Consider the following 17477-nt stretch of genomic DNA (forward strand, 5'->3'; position numbering starts at 1 on the left):
TTCTTTAAGTTAGGTCAGAGTGGTTCTTAAAGTAGTGTCTGACTTTGAGTACAATTATTTCCATTGCTTAATTGGTATCAGAGTTTAAAATATTAAGGGTTTAAGTTATACGATAGGATGAGGATGGAAGTTTTTAAAATGCTGTTTATAGTTTTTAAAAGGTGATGTAGAGTAAGTAAAAGGAATTACTTTAAAAAAAAAATGAGTAATTATAAAATTATTTTCCAATTTGGGAATACGGGTCTATTCTGTGCCAGAGCTAATGTTCTTTTTGTTCATGGTTGTATTTTAATGTGCGATGTGTACGAGACGCACTGTGATGGTTCTGCAGTCAGCGGCCCTTACGACTTGGTTCACCGGGACTGAGATGGGCAGGGCTGAGGAAGGCGTCTGAGCGATCACCTGATGCGGGAATGGGAGACACGTGTGTATCCATGGAAATGGAAACATGTGCCACCCAAGCTTTGCATTGATGCACCAGTCTGTACAGTGAGGGCCAGTCGGTAAGCTGGATACGTAGCTTTCACAACACCTAATACCTTTAGCATATTTAATCCTTAAAATATTTAAACCCTCCTGCTTACTACTAAAACCAGAGTAGAAAAAAAAAAAAACAAAAACCCTGAATGTTTTGGCAAGTTGCAATGGTTTGGCCAACTTTTTTTTCTCTCTCTTCCAAGTACACGTTTGGAGAGAGAAGTTGTGCTTTAGAGCAGTGCTTCTCAAACTTTCAATATGGAACGTGATTCGTTGGAGAATCTTGTTAAACTTCCCTTCGAATTCACTTCTGGATGCCGTGGAGATACACGTTTGGTAATGGGCCCCAGATGATGCCGGGCTGCCTATCTGTGGACCACACGTTTAGAAGCAAGGTTTTACATCTAGTCCGTAAACTATGAAGGCAATTGAAGGTTCTTACAAAACAGCCTGTGGTCACTGCTAGTAATGTAAGAAATTAGATACATCCTCATTCTTACATGGAGTCTTGAACGTGTTCTGAAGCAGGGTGAGTGCATACAATAAATACACTGAAATATACGAGCCATAAAATCAGAAGTCCAAAGTCAGTAACTTTATTTTCAAAACAACTTTAATTATAATTTAGTAATGTGGTATGAAGAGTGGTTTATAATTAAAAAACACTTTAGAGTCTCATTCTTAGTTAAGAGCTTTTCTTGTTAATGTTGATTACTTTTCCAATGATTTCTCAGGAATCAAATGAGTTGTGCAACTTGATGAACATGATACATTCATTTTTATATTTTTGGAGAGAAAAAAGGCAAAAACCAGTTAATCAAAAACAAATATACTTAATCACATCTTAAAGATTTATACTTTACATGAAGGAAAATATCCAAGATCCTTTCTCTTTAGAAAATGTACAATTCTAACATAGTCGTGCAATATATACATTTTATCTGTCAAAATAAACCAGGTACAGATGAAAATGTAGCCATATGTAAATATAAAAAAATGGTTTCATCCTTTAAGGTTCAAAGAAGTAGTTAACACTTTTTATTTCAGACTTTACCCTCATGTTTATCTTCTACCTCTAGATGTTTAGTCTTTCAAATTGTTTAAAATGGGTATTTGTCAATACACATGAAGGGCATAGTCCTGAAAAGTCATGTATGCAGGTATTTTTTGTGTGCAAATTGAAAAAGTAAAGTTAGGCCACGGTGCTCAGTTTGAGGGATCCTATTTTCCGTTTAAGGTCTTAATCGATATATATATATATTTTTAAGTTTTTTGTTAGAGCGAGTCGGGGAAGGGTGGAGAGAGAATCCTAAGCAGGCTCCGCACCATCAGCGTGGGAGATTTTTAATAACTTACAGCTGTATATGAGGAGAGATAAATACATTATAAAATTATACTTTTTATGATAGTTTTTTGTATAATCACTTAGGTGATTAGGATAAATTGGGTTTAGTTCTTTTTCACAGTTAATAATTTCTATTTTATAAAGAACACTGCCAGCTAGAAAAAAAATCTCCAGTTCTTTTGCTACTAAAATGAATGATGCACAATTTCAAGTCTCAATGCAGCTTCTTTACAAACTATTTTACTATTTTATATGGCTTGTGTGGCAGCCATGCATGAAGCAACTCTTTTTAATCACATTCTACAGATCTTGTCTATATATACCATTTATGAAATGGAAACTTTAAGATGGTGTTTTTTAAGCCCCATATTATACTTACTTTTAAAGCAAAAGTAAGGCTGACTAGGAATACATAACTTGTTTTCAAGCAGTGGGGTTTTGTTCTTTGATTTCTTGGCTAAATACTCGCCTTTGCTTAAAAGTGTTGGAGAAATACTCCTCACTAGAGCCCCTGCCTCAAATCTGTTGCCCATTTAGGCCACTTGCTCCTGGCGCAGTGCTTCTCCGTTGGGGTGACTTTTGCCTCCCAGGAAGTGTGATACAGTATCTGGAGATACTTGTATATTGTCACAACTTGGGAGAGAGGATGCTCCTGGCACCTGGTAACTGCCAGGGATGCTGCTCAACACCCTACTGTGCACAGGACAGCCCCCTGCAAGGAGTCACCCAGCCCCTTGTCAGCAGGGCCAAGGCAAAGAAACCCTGCCCCAGTGGAATAAATGGCACAGAGACCAGTGGCTAAGTTTTTAGGTTGTAGTAAGCCAGCTGCTTCATGGAGACAGTCCTGACGAGGTACACTACCTAAGCCCCGGCTTGGCCAAAGCGCTCAAGCTCGCCGTGGGCATGTGACCTCAGTTTAGTGCTTCTGTAAGAAAGGCGAGGCAGAGTGAAATAAAAGGAATGACCTGCTAGAATTCTTTGTATAGCACCCTGAAGAACTAGTCTGTATATGTACACAGTAGTTACATGGTTTCTTAAATATTCTTTATCAACTTAGGTTTTTCCTCCACTCTTTAAAAAAATTTTGGACTCAAAGTATTTGAATCCACACAGCTGTTATAAGAATTGGGCTTTAGCACATCTAGAGATAGCCAAAGCTATAAGCCCCTGCCATTTTATGGCTGATTTTTCCACCTGGTTTGTTTTGCTTTGTCAAATACAAAATAAGTTACCAGACAACACAGATAGCTCTAGATAGCTCGCAGGAGCCAGGCCAGAAGAGCAGTTGGGCCTGATGCACACAGGCACGTACTTGTTTTCAGAGTCAGGTTTTTTGAGGATTGTCTGTAATTGTAAGAAATCCAGATCTTCAACTTTCAAAACTAAAAGCATTGCTGCTGAACTCCAACCCAGTCTTCTCATTTTATAATGAGGACACTGTAGTTTAAAGAGGCCAAGTGATTTGTCCAAAGCTTTAGGTATGCAGTTTCTGACATTAAATAGTTCCCACTTGCCTTTGCCTCTGCCTCTGCCTCTGCCTTTCTCCCAGTCCCTCCTGGAGAGTGTGTGGGCTCAAACAAAAGAAGGTGCAGGAGAAACAGGTGGCATTCCAAGGCAGTCCGTTTACGTTAGTGACTGGGATGCTTGTTAAAATATGGACCACTGGGTTTCATCCTCTTTTGACCAAATAAGTGTTCCAGGAGTTGGGACCTAAGGAGCTACCTAATGAGCATACTTGCCCAGGTGGGAGTCATTCTTCTGAAAGTTTAAGTCCTCTGGCAACACACAAGCACAGAGGGTGCACCTGCTAATTTGGGGGCTTCCAAGGTCTCCTCGTAATTTGCAAATTCCCGAATTTTGTTTTGTACTTTGTTTGCACTGCCTGAAATTCCAACAATTAGAAATTCACCGTGGCTTATTTTTCTTACTTGTTTAGCAATAAAGGAAAATAGCTCCCTGGAGTTAAAGGGATTATTCATGCAAGTAGGTAAGTGAGACGATTTTTCTTCCTCACACCTGGTGTAGAGCAGCTGCTCCAACGAATTGGAGATTTGGATGAAGGCCAAAGGGAGGTGGCTAACCCTGAATTACTGGAGAGGAAGGCACACCTTAGTGGGCTTCTGGAAGATGGGGACACCAGGAGGTAGGTGCAAGAGTGGTTTAGTACGGAAGGAGGAAGGATGCCAAAGAAATTACTCCTCTTCCATAAATTCAAACTAGGTCCCTGCCAGGCAGTCAAGTCAGCCAGCTGTGCATGGTGAAGGAGAAAGGGAACTTCCTACTTCTTTTGGCACAGGCTGGGCCTCTAGTAGATAGGATTTTACCATCAATGTTGTGATACAGATTTTAAAGTTTGCATTTGACTTCTAAACTACCCTCCCAGCCCCCACCCCCTTAAATGGAGGTTTCCTCTGTAGGAAGCATACTCTAGGCTCCTACCAGGTATCCAAGATTGTTTTGATAAATAGATCATAGCAAAAAAGGGACTCTGAGAAGGCCAACAGCAGCAAATTATACCTTCATTAACAAAAAGGTCACTTAAAATAACCTCTGTGACAGCTCTGGATGACCAGCATAAGTTGAAGACCTGTGTTGTCTTTTTCCCCCCATCAACCTCAGTATCCAAGCTAATTATATAGCTAGGCCAAGTACTTCCACTCTTGTGGTCACTGTTTAAAAACAATCACTTTAAATGGTTGGGGTTCCCCCCACCAAATCTGAGAAAGGTTCTATTTTTCTTTAAGACTTCTCATGTTTGGAAGCATTTCATGTTTCTGACACAATGCACATTATGTAAACTCTGGACCAGCCAGTGTAAAGGTCACTCCCTGCCCCCACCCCCCGCCCATATAAAATCCGTCTTTTACCCTTTCTACTCCTAGCCCCCCCCCCCCAAAAAAAAAAAACCCAATTTCTTCTTCCCAAACTGACCTGCAGTTTTCGTAAAGTATCAGGCGAGTTTTACCGCTTACACATAAAGCACTGGGATTTAAAACAAATCCATTCACACAAACAGCAAACCCTGGCTGTGCTGCCACAGCTCACGTTGCAGTGAGACCGCCGTGGGGCTCAGCTGTTGAGTTCTGTGGTCTCGTCAATCTCATCCGCAGTTTTGGACATTTTTTCATATTTTCTTTTGAAGAAGCCAAGCTGTAAGGTGATGTACAGTTTTTACCACGTGTGAATTATTTTGTTATGGGGCCTCAGACCCCCTTGGCTGCCCACTAAAGCCCCTGTGGGAATCTCTGGGGCTCTGGAGAGGATGATGTGCAGACTATGACTTGGTCTCAGCTTTTCAGTGAGGAAATAATACACAGGGTTGAACTGAACAGCATACATTTTCCAGGGTCTGGTTTTTTTTTTGTTTTGTTTTGTTTTGTTTTTTTGGTACCTGAACAAAACATTCAGGGGTCTGGATAAAAGGCAGGTTGGAAAAAAACGTATCGGGATCCAGACCTCATTTTATATATTGTATATAAAATCCTTACTGATGGTTTTCAGGAACGGATGTGAGAATTTGCAAATAAATTTGCCTTTCCTTTTCTCTTATGATGGAGGTAGGTACCACATAAAACTTAAGGTTACTGTTTGATAAGGAAATTCAAGACAGATATATTCAGGAGCCCCATATTTTTATATTCAGGAGCCCCATATTTTTAAGTATGATAATTTTCTTACCTTCCATAAAACTGCAACCAGAGCTAATAGCAAAACGATTCCAGCAATTACACTTCCTACTATAACTCCAGTTGGTACTTCAGCTTTCTCATGGGGTTTCATTATCGTAATGGGAATCTGTAAATGTATGTATATATGCAACAATTGAGTTAACTAATGGTAGCACCCCCAAAAAAGTGAGATGGTCTATTCAAAGTCTCTGATTTTATTAATGGTGGTCTAGAAAGGTGATGTCACTCGGTCAGGATCTCATTCCTCAGCTAAACATTGTGCAGTATAATTTCTAGAGAAAATGCTTCTGCAAAGTACAGGCAAAGAATACAAGTTTTCTAGTTTCCTCCCTTTAATTGTGTCCGTATTTAGTGGTTATGTCATCTCTGACAACTTTAGATGCTTTATTTATGAAATAGGAACTTTAGTTTCTGGCAGACAGTCTCATTGTCAAATGACAGCATTTGGAGTCCAAACTTGGAAGGGGGCAGGGGTGGCCAAAGACCAAACAAATCAACAACTCAGATGCCTTGTGATTAAGCAACAGCAGCTTTGTACCGGGCTTCTAAATATTGATTTCACTTAACTCTCACTCAAGAGTATTTGATGTGGATTGTTAAAAAGTGATAGTTAATAGCTCAGGGCTCAAGTTGACCTTTTCAGTGATAAATTGCCCTGGAGGCTGTGTGTGATCCTTTATGTCCACTTCCTGGGAATCTTTGTGACTCTGTAATAGAATGGCAGCCCTAAGAGTTCTAATGGTAAAATACTGTATATTTTATATACAGTAAAACCTTGGTTTGCAAGCATAATTTGTTCCAGAAACATGCTTGTAATCCAAAGTACTTGTGTATCAAAGCGAATTTCGGGAACCACCAGCTCAGTTGTGACAATGTGATATTCAGCATCACGGACTACTCCTATGGTAAGACATCGCTCGTTGATCAAGTTAAAATTTATTAGAAATGTTTGCTTGTCTTGCGGAACACTCGCAGAACAAGTTATTCACAATCCAAGGTTTTACTGTATATATATATTGTGTGTATGTGTGTGTACGTATATATATGTTTTTAGTTACAGAAAGAATCACTACCATTTCCTCCACAAAGTGTATTAAGAATACTAAGAACTACATTGTGGGCAAAGCAAGGTAACAAAAATCTTACTGATTGGTTGAATACTACATGACCATGGCAGACAAGCTGCTGCTTATCACAGAATTTATGAGTTGGACTAAATTTGAGTCTGGCCTTTTGGTAATTCTGTTACTTCTCATTTGTATTTTCAAGGGATAAAATAAGGCTTTATAAATTTAGGAATAAAGTAACTGAATTCATATAGTTCACTGCTTAATGGCAGTCATATCTTTACTCTCCATTCCAGAATCTCCCAGTCTGGGGTCCATGGATCCAAAGGGATCCACGAGTATAAATTTTTTTCTCAGATTTTTAAATGGACCAGAGTTCAAACAAATTTAAGAATCACTTAATCTACCCTATAGAGAGATAGGTCAGATTATTATCTGGATTCCAAATATTCAAAAAATCATCTAGAATATTTGGATTCAAAATCTAGTTTCATAGACAATTAATAGTTGGCCTTTGTTATTTACCAATATTGCTCAGAGAAAACCAAGAAAAAAAAAATCTAAAGGTTCATTAAAATTGCTAATTTCAAATTATAACTTATTTACTAGTACTTTCTGGAAAAAAAAAACAAAGACCTCAGCAGATATTCAGATAGTCTGAACACTACATTTTTCTAAAATGAACTGTTAAAATATCTATAGTACTGCTAAGTTCATAATACTTTGAATTTGAAGTCCACATTTCCTTTGGCTCCATTTCTGATTTTCCATGCCCCAGCCTCTGAAGAGTGGGTGTGGGCCTTGACTGAGGGTCTTAAGCCAGAGGCCAAACAGCATCCTCTTTTGGAATAATTTCCCCTGGGACCAGAGTGAGATACCAGGGCCGTGTGTGAGCCTTACTCTCAAGTATGGAGAGAGGTCCAGAGTTCACAGGGCCATTGGCTTTTTAATGGCTACAACAGTGGACTGAGGCCAGCTGCCAGGCTGGTCTTTGGGATAGAGTCTTAAACTGGCTTCTAGTTTGTAACAAAAGCATTAGGAGGAAAAATGGAAAGGGCTCTGCCAGCAGATTAGCAGAGCATGGAAATCCTGCTCTAAATATGGCATATTCCAACCAGAGGCTCACTGCAAAGGAAAGTTGTCCTGTGCCAGCCCTTAGAACAGTGAGCCTTTGTTTTCTCTAAAAGTGCATTTCTTTGCAAGACCCTTTTTTTGTTTTATATCAAGGGGAACATTTATAATTTTCTAGACTATAAGAACTAATGAATGGACCCTATACACAGTGCCAGTATGTAACTATAAGGAATACTAAAAAAAAAAAAAAAAAAAAGCCCTCTAATAAATGCCTCATTTATTAAGCATACTTAAGCACTTTCTCTTTAAAAAATACTGTAAAATACAATCTATGATTCAAATAAGAATGACCTGAATGTTATGGCCTGTGACCTAGACTGTTTTGTGAAATCAAGAGAAGGAAGGAAGAGCTGGTGGTGCTGCTTTAGGCACGGAGGAAGGAGTCACAAGTAAGATGAACCCCCTCTGTTGTGCCTTCTGCTGCACTGTCACTGCTGGTCCAGCTTTGCCAACAAGGGGAGGTGGGGGTGGGGAATGTGGAGGACAAGTACTTCACTGGACTTGTTTGAGTAGCAGATACCTTTGCCAAAAAGCTCAACCTCACATTAGGTTTTTAGAGTTTCAGTTATATTCTATAGCCATGTAGGTGAGAAGAACCACTACTCTCAAGTTTTCAGAAACGGAATGCCTATCAAAGACCAGTGCCTACTAGGAGTGATAAGGTATACTCACCGTGACTGTGTTTTCTTCGATCACATATATCTGAGGGTTATAGGTGTTTATTTCTGCAGATGCGGTCAGCTGTACTGTCTGGAAAGTTGACTGGAACATAGAAATAAAAAACATGTTTTATCTTAGCAGAAATGAACGCATGAAATTGGCCTGTTTATTATTTATTTCCTTGAGGGAAAGGACAAGAGCAAATGGCAGCTCTGAAGACTCCAGAATCTTGGTGTTCTTGAGTTGGTGATCTGTGGAGGACCACGTATGAGAAGGACCTGGGAGACTAAACACGTGGGGTGGGCGGGCCCTGCCACAATCGCAAATTAAACCTCAGCGGGAAGGGGGGTGCAGGCGTTGGGGATGAAGTCCAGGCATTGTAGGTTAAAAAGAGCTCCTCAGGTCTAACTTGAAAACAGTTAAAAAAAAAAAAAAAAAAAAAAACCCAAAAAACAAAGGTTTAGAAATGAAGCTTTTAATTGGGAAAGATCACGGTTCAGATTTTTTAAAACTTTATGAAGTTTTTCAACATGAGGGAAAGTTGCAAGCTTGATGTTTTTATAGATTTACCTAAGTCAAATAATGGAATGGAAAATCAAATTAAAAACAGTAGAAATACACTTAGACTTGACCATGCATGTCAGCAGCAGACACCCTGAACCTTTTGTCAAGCTACATGAGTAATTTCAGGTTTCCTAATCTAAGTGTTTCTATAGAAAAAAATACTGTGTTTGGTGCAGACATATAGGAAGGACACAGATTTTATGCTGTTACTAGTAACCACCTAACTTGAAATAGCTTTTACATGTATTCCTGGATCTAGTTACAAGAAAATTCTTTTTCAATGGATACATTATTGATGTGTATTTTGTTTTTTTCTGTAATGCAATTCTCGGGACTGATGCTTGCTTTGAAATAGCATACAATGTCCAGATTGGAGACCTGCCTTCATATGCTCTGGCTACTAGGATTCAGTTTTTCTGGTTACCAAGGCACATGTTTCAACATACCACATGAGGTAATTTGCTAAATTATATCTGGGAGCCAAAAAAAGAATGCATATCCAAAAGTGAGCAATTTATTTCCTCCTTCCGCCCCACCCCCCACCGACTCCGACCCCCAGTCTCTGATTAGTCTTAATTTTCTCAAGATGGAAGATTGCATCAGAAGTTACCCTGATCATTTGTATCTTAAACATATTATTGGGGGAAACATTTAGAGTATTGACAATTGTTTCCTTAAAAAAAAAAAAAAAAGCAGTTAGGTGATGCTGGTTTCACAGTCCCTGTAGACTAAAAAGAATTTCTTTACACTGACCTACCTGCCCTCCCAAACCTGGCCCTTTGCGCAACTGTGTACATGATATCCTGCAGGGTTAACAAGCAGTGGTAGTTACACCATGCATACCTGAGAGAATGAAGTAACACCAGCTGGCATTCAACAAGGCTTTGCCTTAGAAATGGCAGCCAACAATGCCATTGGAAGCCTGAGCAATCACTGTGAGGAAATTACTTGCAATGTTCACTTGCACTGCATCAGAAAAAGGCTGAAAGGCAGTATGTTAATGGGCTCTACTACAGGAAATGAGGTTCATATTTCAGACTGGATCTCCTGGGTGGTCTGAGAACATCCATTTGGCTGTTGAAATAGCCAGAAACAAGGTGAGAATAAACATTTGACCTTTCGTCAAAGAGGAAGATGTGTAGGGTGTGACAGACAATAACTCTCATGGGAGTTTTCCATCTTAACCATAACCACGTCGAAAAAGCGTAAATACATTTCTTCAGAAATTTGCTCCCAGAAATGAAATTGCTGCTCTTGAAAACTTCTTGAAAAGGAAGGTGCTTTAAACAGTCTTACCGTTAAAATAATACAGTTTTACACAAACTCAAAAAACCCAAATGCTTTTTACAGAGCCGGCACAAATGCATTTTGATGCACAGCAGTTTTCCTTCCCTGCTGGCAAAGGGTGCTAGGAAAACATTCCTTCCTCAGCTCCAAGGAGATAAGAACCAATTGGTGAAACGTGGCACCAAACTGCATCATCTGGGATGGTGGTGTAGCTCACTGCATGCTTCCCATCTTACAGGATTTGGAGGTATCTGCAAGCCTTGCAAGTAAATGTAACTAACAAAAGCCAGCAAGAAGAAAACCGAGCTCCTCCTCCACACTCCTACTTCCCTTTTCCCTTCCCTGCCTTTCACTGTTCCTCTTTCTGTTACGTCTTTATCCAAGAATATTGCTTATATTGTGGTTCCATGGACAAGTTCAAAGGGAACTTAGTCTTCTAATCTTAAACAAGATTCCACAGCAGGGAATGGGATTCTTGCAGAGATCAAGAAGCGATTAGAAAACGGGGAGTAGAGTTTGGTTGGTAAGCACCTCGAGGACTGATTATTTGTTTTAAAAAAAATCCAGAAGAGCCATGAAGACCCCCGGCTCAGGGGTGTTTCAGACTAATTTTTTGCTGCCTCAATCAGAGCCAGTGTTGCTAAAATGAATAGCTATCTACTTACGCAGTCTGCTTTAAGAAGCCCTGTCTATCCCTATATTTGTCATACCAGGCTGAGATTCTGGGCTACTGAAATCTCTGCCAAAAGCAGGTATCACTACCACAGAGTCATAACGTGGGAAATGGCAGGAAACATTGACATTGTTTTGGCACCTTCTTTAAACTTTTCATGAGACAAATGATTGAAAAAGCTGTGTGTACACTGGGAGTTGACCAAAGAAAGGGTAAAACAGGAGAGCAGAGTAGTCCCATGGCTCTAACATAGGAAGATGGATCCTGATGTTGGATTCATCTGCGTGGTGGGTTGAGATCAATTAGCTGGGAGCTCAAGGAAGGAGACAGACATAGGCACTTTGATTTGGGCATGGTACAGGTGACTAGGGAGTCAGAAATAGCAAGAGCATGAGGATGAAGACAAAGCAGGTGGCTCATTGTACCCCAAGACAGCACAGGGGATCCTGACGACATGTCAGAGTCTGATGTCGTGGGTTGGCATGGAGTCCATGAAGCTGATGCTTTACAAGCACCCCAGATGATTCTGAGGCACAGCCAGGTTGGGCAAGCTTTGGAAAGGGATGGAAGCATGTTGCCTTCCAGGATATAATTGCTTGGAGTCATTTGGGCACTGCTGATATTAGCCAGAATACTACTTTTGTCAAAGGGTATGAATTTATTGACAGTGAACCCTTCTGCTCCCTTGCTATTGATAAACCCAACAAATAAAGCTTATACTTACTGCCGCAAAAGTCCCATTCCAAATTCTGGTAGACACATTAAGGAAGTACTCTCCTTTGACCTGAAGGTCTTTCAGCCAGCAGGTAACATTGCTACACGTAGCACTTCTACAGTTCTTTCAGGTTGAAGTCAATGGTAAAAGGAGAGAGTTAGTATGGACTTTAAAGAGTAAATGCTAAAATTTTAAAGATAGATAAAACCCAGTGCTGGGCAGGATCTGGGGAAACAGACAACCTCATGAACTGTTAGTAGTCATAACCCTTCTTCAGGAGATTGTGTCGCTTTGCTTCAAAAGGTAAAAGGTGCACACTCTGGCCATTTCCCATCTGCATGGAAGGCCTCGGGAGATAACAAATGTGTGGAGAAGAGTACATCGAGCCTGCTTATTGCGTCACTACTTCTGAGAGTAAACACACCCCCCAAAATGAAATAATTGTGTTTATCCACAACATACTAGGTAAGTAAGTTATCAAATATACATGCACAAAATGCAGCGCAATTTAGTCATTAAACATAATTGATAAAGGGATGCCTGGGTGGCTCGGTAGGTTGAGCCTCTGACTCTTGATTTTGGCTCAGGTTATGATCCCAGGGTTGTGGGACTGAGCGTGGAGCCTGCTTATGACGGAGTCTCTCTTCCACCTGTCCCCCTCCCTCTGTCCCCTGCTCATGCTCTAACAAAAACAAAAACATAGTTGACAGTGAAACAATCGGTGGTTGCCAAGGGTTAGGGAGGGATGACTACATGGGATGCAGAGGAGTTTTAAGGCATTGAAACTGTTCTGTCAGGATACTATAATTGTGAAAACAGGTCATTATACATTTGTGAAAATCCATAGAATATCTGACATCAAGAGTAAATCCTAATGTAAACTATGGACTTTGGATGATTATGATGTTGTCACTGTAGGTTCGTCAAATGTACCGCTCTGATGTGGGAGGGGATTTGGACAGTGGGGGCAGAAAGTAGTTGGGAAATTCTGTACTTTCCACTCAGTTTTGCCATGAACCTCAAACTGCTCTAAAAAGTAAAGTCTATTAAAAATGTTCAGTGACCGAATGACCTATCAAAAAAGGTAGCATGGTCGGTTTATGTAACAGTGTACATGTATCTTGGTATGGATGAATACTTACAGATATAGAGAAGGATATTCATTGAATACTGAGTGGCCAGCTGTTAAGTTTCTAGAGGACTTTAGTTTCTTTGTAGTGTTTTTGTGCTGTTAGTTTTAGGGTGTTCACAGTGATCAGTTACCCCTTTTACAAAAATCAAAACATTTTCACAAAAATAAGGAAAATGCTCAAAGGTATAATATTTTGGCATACTCTGAGATGATTTCTCCTGGACATTTTTACATACTACTGTTTAGATATGTCATATTTATACTGTAATTCTACTATAGTTACTTTAAAAAAAGAAAACCAGAATTTCCGTGTTGTTCTTAGAGGAGAACTATGGTTTGTTTAGGGTTACTGTTTGCTAAACATTTACTATTTGAGTACTAGACTAGCCTCTTTCTCAAAGAAAGGGGCATAGCTCTGGAGCAGGAGATAATGAAATATTGGAAAACAGAGAAGGCGGCTAGAGAGGTGTTTTAAGCAGCTAAATAAGATATCAGTGATGATGTGGAAGGGAGATGTAAGGAGCTTCACCTTCAAAGCACACACATGCTGCCCTCACAGCTCTTTGCAATGCTTACAAAGCGCCTGGTACAAAACAGTAGTTTCACATGGAATCCTTTGGATTTCATGAAATATGGAACATGTATTTTTTATTACCGGCATAATAGTCCTAATACCCTGGATTTGAGAGTGTATTTTCTAAGTCTTGATTCATACAGTCCATCAAAGCCAAAATGAGAAAGTTCTACCATAAGAGATGGTAGGAGAAAAGAAGTGCATTGATTTCCAGGTAAAACAATAAATCACCCAAGGAAACTTTCACCCCGTTAACCTGTCCTCACCAATTCTTTTATGTGCCGGAAATTTTCATTCTTGAAAGATACAGAAGAAGCTGTGTGTCCTATTTTCAGTGGATTTATTTCAGCATTACAACTGATGTCACCAGCCTGCAAAGAAGGACATCAAATCAGTCTCAGGAAGCAAAGTCATCTGTGATGTTCCTTTTAACATGTTAGGACATCCTGTGGTCACATGTCTGGGCGGGGGAGGGATCATTAGGTTGCTTTCACATCACTGACCCGGCCACACTTCTTGTAGTCAATTAACACAAACTTGGAAGTATTCAAATCCTCCTGGCGCCACTCGGTGGGGCAGCGCGGGTGCTTACCTGGTACGTACTAAGACCATTTGCAGTACCAGCAGGTTGTGAGTGATTTGATTCAGGGTTCTTTCCTGTGCCCCATTTTAAGATTTCGATTTCCGGTAGTTACCTATGCGCACCACAGGAATAACACTACTGTAGAACCAGCTCTAAGTGCCAGACTAAGGCTGAGCCAGTGTCCGGGGATTTGGCTACACAGTGCTTCTGAACCCAGGCTGCATGTTAGAACCACTTGGAAGTGGGGGCTTTTATGGAATCTCTGGTGCTGGAGTCTTAGCCCTGGAGATTCTGATTTAATTGCCTGGGGGTAGGCCTGGGCCTGGGCATGAGGCCCAGCTGATAAAAATGAGGAACAGGGTTGATCACTACCAGGTGGAAGGCCAGGCCAGCGTCTTAAAGACTAGCTATTAACTGCAGCTGTGTAGACCAATTGTTCTCCCGTGGTGGGTTCGACCTCATACTTGTCAGTGAACTAACTACTCAATGGACAGGGCTCTGACACACTCAGATCTTCACCTGGCCAAAACAAGGCTTTAGGAATAATTTCTACCATCTGTAATTGTTTCCTTATAACAGTATCCTGCTTCTGATAGGACACTGACTGCTAGTTTCCTGGCACTCAGGATGCAGAACCTTTATCTTCTCAAGTTTTCCATCCATAAGATCTGAGACATGATCACCCCAACCTCATGGGGTATTTCCATGTTGAAAGTGCACAATTTTATAGGCAATTCAGTTGCCCTTACCTGATCTGTGTGCACCCCAGTCACATACATCAACGGGTTCTTTTCTTTGGTGTATTGAGGGATGTGGATGATCACGGATGCCATGCTGACTGGAACACTTCCTGTTGTTACCTATGTAATATGGAAGAAAACATTCTGGTTACTGCTAGATCATGCACATGTTGCAAAGAAAGTGATCAATAACCTCTGTGTTGATGGAGGGCTATTAAATGGTAAGACCATTAAGTGGTAAAGACTACTATTAAATGGTAAGACTGAGGCCATTTGAAAGTAAGCCTTGTTACTTTGCAGTCACACTCGGGTCTGTGTGTCTCACCTCTTAGTGGAGAATCTCAGCCTCTACAGTTTGAACTCGTAAGTTGTGACTTAGGAGTTTGTTAAAAACACCTGCTGTCTGTTGAGCTGGGCTACCAGGGCTGAAGTCCCATTTGGCCCCTGACTAGCAGTGTGGCTTGGGCAAGATACATAACCTGTCTATCCTTCAGTTTTCCTCATTTGTAAAATAAAAATAGTCAGCAACTTAGTATGTGCAGACAGCAGTCGTTCGCATGAGTGGGGAGTCTGTTCTAATTGGCCAGAGATCATGTCCTACTGGTTGTTAAACATTTTAAACAACAACCATAGAAATAATAGTTCTACCAACGTTATAACTAGCCTGCAAAACAGGTTAACATATGTAAAGCACTTGGTACAAATGCTGATACTTTTTAAACTCTATGAATGTTATTTTATTGTTCCTACTGATTGGTTAAATATCCCATTAAAGAAGTAGTTGCCAAATACTAGCCACATGATACAAATTCCAGTATCTGGATCACAAATCAGGACTTCTAAAGATTTTTTTTTTTTTAATCACCAAATCTTAAGGTTGTAACCATGTAACTAACTAGCAGGAAATGTAAAAATAAAATGGTATTCGTTTAAGGTCGTGGATGAATTCTTTTTACATTCCAAATTTTCTGTAATTTATTATAAAATAACAACTTTTTCAACTTTCCCTTTATGTAATTGATAACAATCTTTAGATTAATAATTGCTTACTAATAGCCAATGGAGACTGACTGAACGAAATTTGGATACAAATGGTTAGCTTCTCAAGTAGAAGTGGTCTCCAAGGATAAATTGGCATATTTATTGTATTCCAGAGACTTTTGACCACAGTAATAACATTATATTAATACATTGTTGATTAATATTAAACATTTACTTTCAAAATATATCCATTATCTTTTACCCAGAACACATAGCTATGTACAAAAGCCTCAGCTATTTATTAAGAGTCTTAGTGATTCTCAAAGTACAGCACCTGGACCAGCAACATCAGCTATACCTGGAAACCTGTTAGAAATGTACATCTTTAGGCTCACCGTAGACCTACTGAGTCAGGAAGTCAGGATGGAGCCCAGTGATGTGTCTTAACATTCCCCCAGGTGATTCTAATGCAGCTCAAGTTTGAGAACCACTGGTATATTTCAACATTTTACTTTCTTCTTCTCTTCCTGGCTTCCTTATTTTTTCTTTCCCTTTCTCCTGATTATTTTTTTTTAATGTTTATTTTTGAGAGATAGAGACAGCATGAGCAGTGGAGGGGTAGAGAGAGAGGGAGACACAGAAACCGAAGCAGTCTCCAGGCTGTCTGCGCAGAGCCTGATGTGGGGCTCGAACTCACTCATGAGATATGAGATCATGACCTGAGCTGAAGTCGGATGCTCAACCGACTGAGCCACACAGGTGCCCCATGATTTAGTATTCTTTTGACAGGCTTACCAACCTTAACAGAGAAGACGAACTTTGGACCAATATCTTCAAAACTGTGCACGACAGAAGGAACATTCCCATCCGAGGAGACTTCATAAAAATTTATGTTGGTGGATCTGTTGGAAGATGTTTGTCAAGTCAAATATCTTAGTTTTGCTGTTGTTCTTGAAGCTTAATATTTCTTTTATTTAAATACCTTCTAGCTTATATTAAAAGTAAAAGTTTACATTAAGGTATGAAAGCTTGCTATTTCTAGGCTTATGTTTCTCAGGCTAAAACAAATTCCTCTAAAAACCTATCCTTTCATGATCTTTCTGCAAGGCTCCTTGTGTTATATGTTTATCAGCTGTAAATTTCCTAAAATAAGTACAAATGTATTCCTTTAAAACTGACAGACCCCAAGGTTGCTATTATACTGACTGGTGTATTCATGCAGTACACACTTAGGCCTTGTTGATTGGATGAATAGATTTATAAGCCAGAGGATTTTCCACTTGGGTGGCTGAAATGCAGTGATAGGATTTTAGTTCCTGCAGTATTTGTTATTGGGTGCTTGTAAAACAGGGTGTACATTTTCTTTTATCATTCCTTCTCCCTATCCTTCTCTATTTCCAAACGAATTCTAATGCTTTTGGTCTGAGTTGAGGTTGGTCATGGTTTTCCATGACTAGTGTAGAAATCACCTTTCTGATGGCTGACCCAGAGGTTTTATTAGACTAGGCCTAGAGGTATTAGATGATTTGACCTCTTTGCTTGGAATTGCCAACTAGGGTTTCCAAGTGAAGTGAGGACCAGATCAGAGGAATACCCACAGGACCACTCAAATTGCAACATAACTGGATACCCTTCCCTCTCCTCCTCACTCATTTCTGGGGCTGAAGCTGGATTCCAACCAGGATAGCTTCATTAGGACTGTGGGGAGTGGGAAACAGGCGTAGGAGTCTGAAAAGCAATAGTTCTTCCTACTATGCACAACATAACTGCATAACTGCATATTACCTAATTCTTGGATGTTGATTCTATTTCCCAAAAAAATTTGAATTGGATATTTTCTGAGATACTTTTTGGGT

At 40.0% G+C, this 17477-nt stretch overlaps 1 protein-coding gene and 1 long non-coding RNA gene across 2 annotated transcripts in view; one reads left to right on the plus strand and one right to left on the minus strand.

Moving 5' to 3' along the window:
* Positions 1-1072: 1072 nt before the first annotated feature.
* Positions 1073-17477, minus strand: part of ITGA2 (integrin subunit alpha 2) — a 109015-nt gene continuing 92610 nt past the window's right edge. Inside the window, exons 24-30 of the mRNA XM_015535079.2 lie at positions 16421-16523; positions 14650-14760; positions 13584-13688; positions 11621-11734; positions 8385-8474; positions 5501-5617; positions 1073-4972 (exon numbers count right to left, since the gene is read on the minus strand). Of these exons, the coding sequence (XP_015390565.1) occupies positions 4892-4972; positions 5501-5617; positions 8385-8474; positions 11621-11734; positions 13584-13688; positions 14650-14760; positions 16421-16523 (721 nt within the window). The 3' untranslated portion in view covers positions 1073-4891. The remainder of the gene's footprint in view (positions 4973-5500; positions 5618-8384; positions 8475-11620; positions 11735-13583; positions 13689-14649; positions 14761-16420; positions 16524-17477) is intronic.
* On the plus strand, positions 8495-16473 carry LOC122240990. The gene is made up of 3 exons (XR_006220870.1): positions 8495-9390; positions 11915-12076; positions 16411-16473. It is a non-coding gene; the product is annotated as an uncharacterized LOC122240990 (long non-coding RNA).

The sequence above is a fragment of the Panthera tigris genome, chromosome A1, assembly GCF_018350195.1.
Source record: "Panthera tigris isolate Pti1 chromosome A1, P.tigris_Pti1_mat1.1, whole genome shotgun sequence".
Classification (NCBI taxonomy): Eukaryota; Metazoa; Chordata; class Mammalia; order Carnivora; family Felidae; genus Panthera; species Panthera tigris.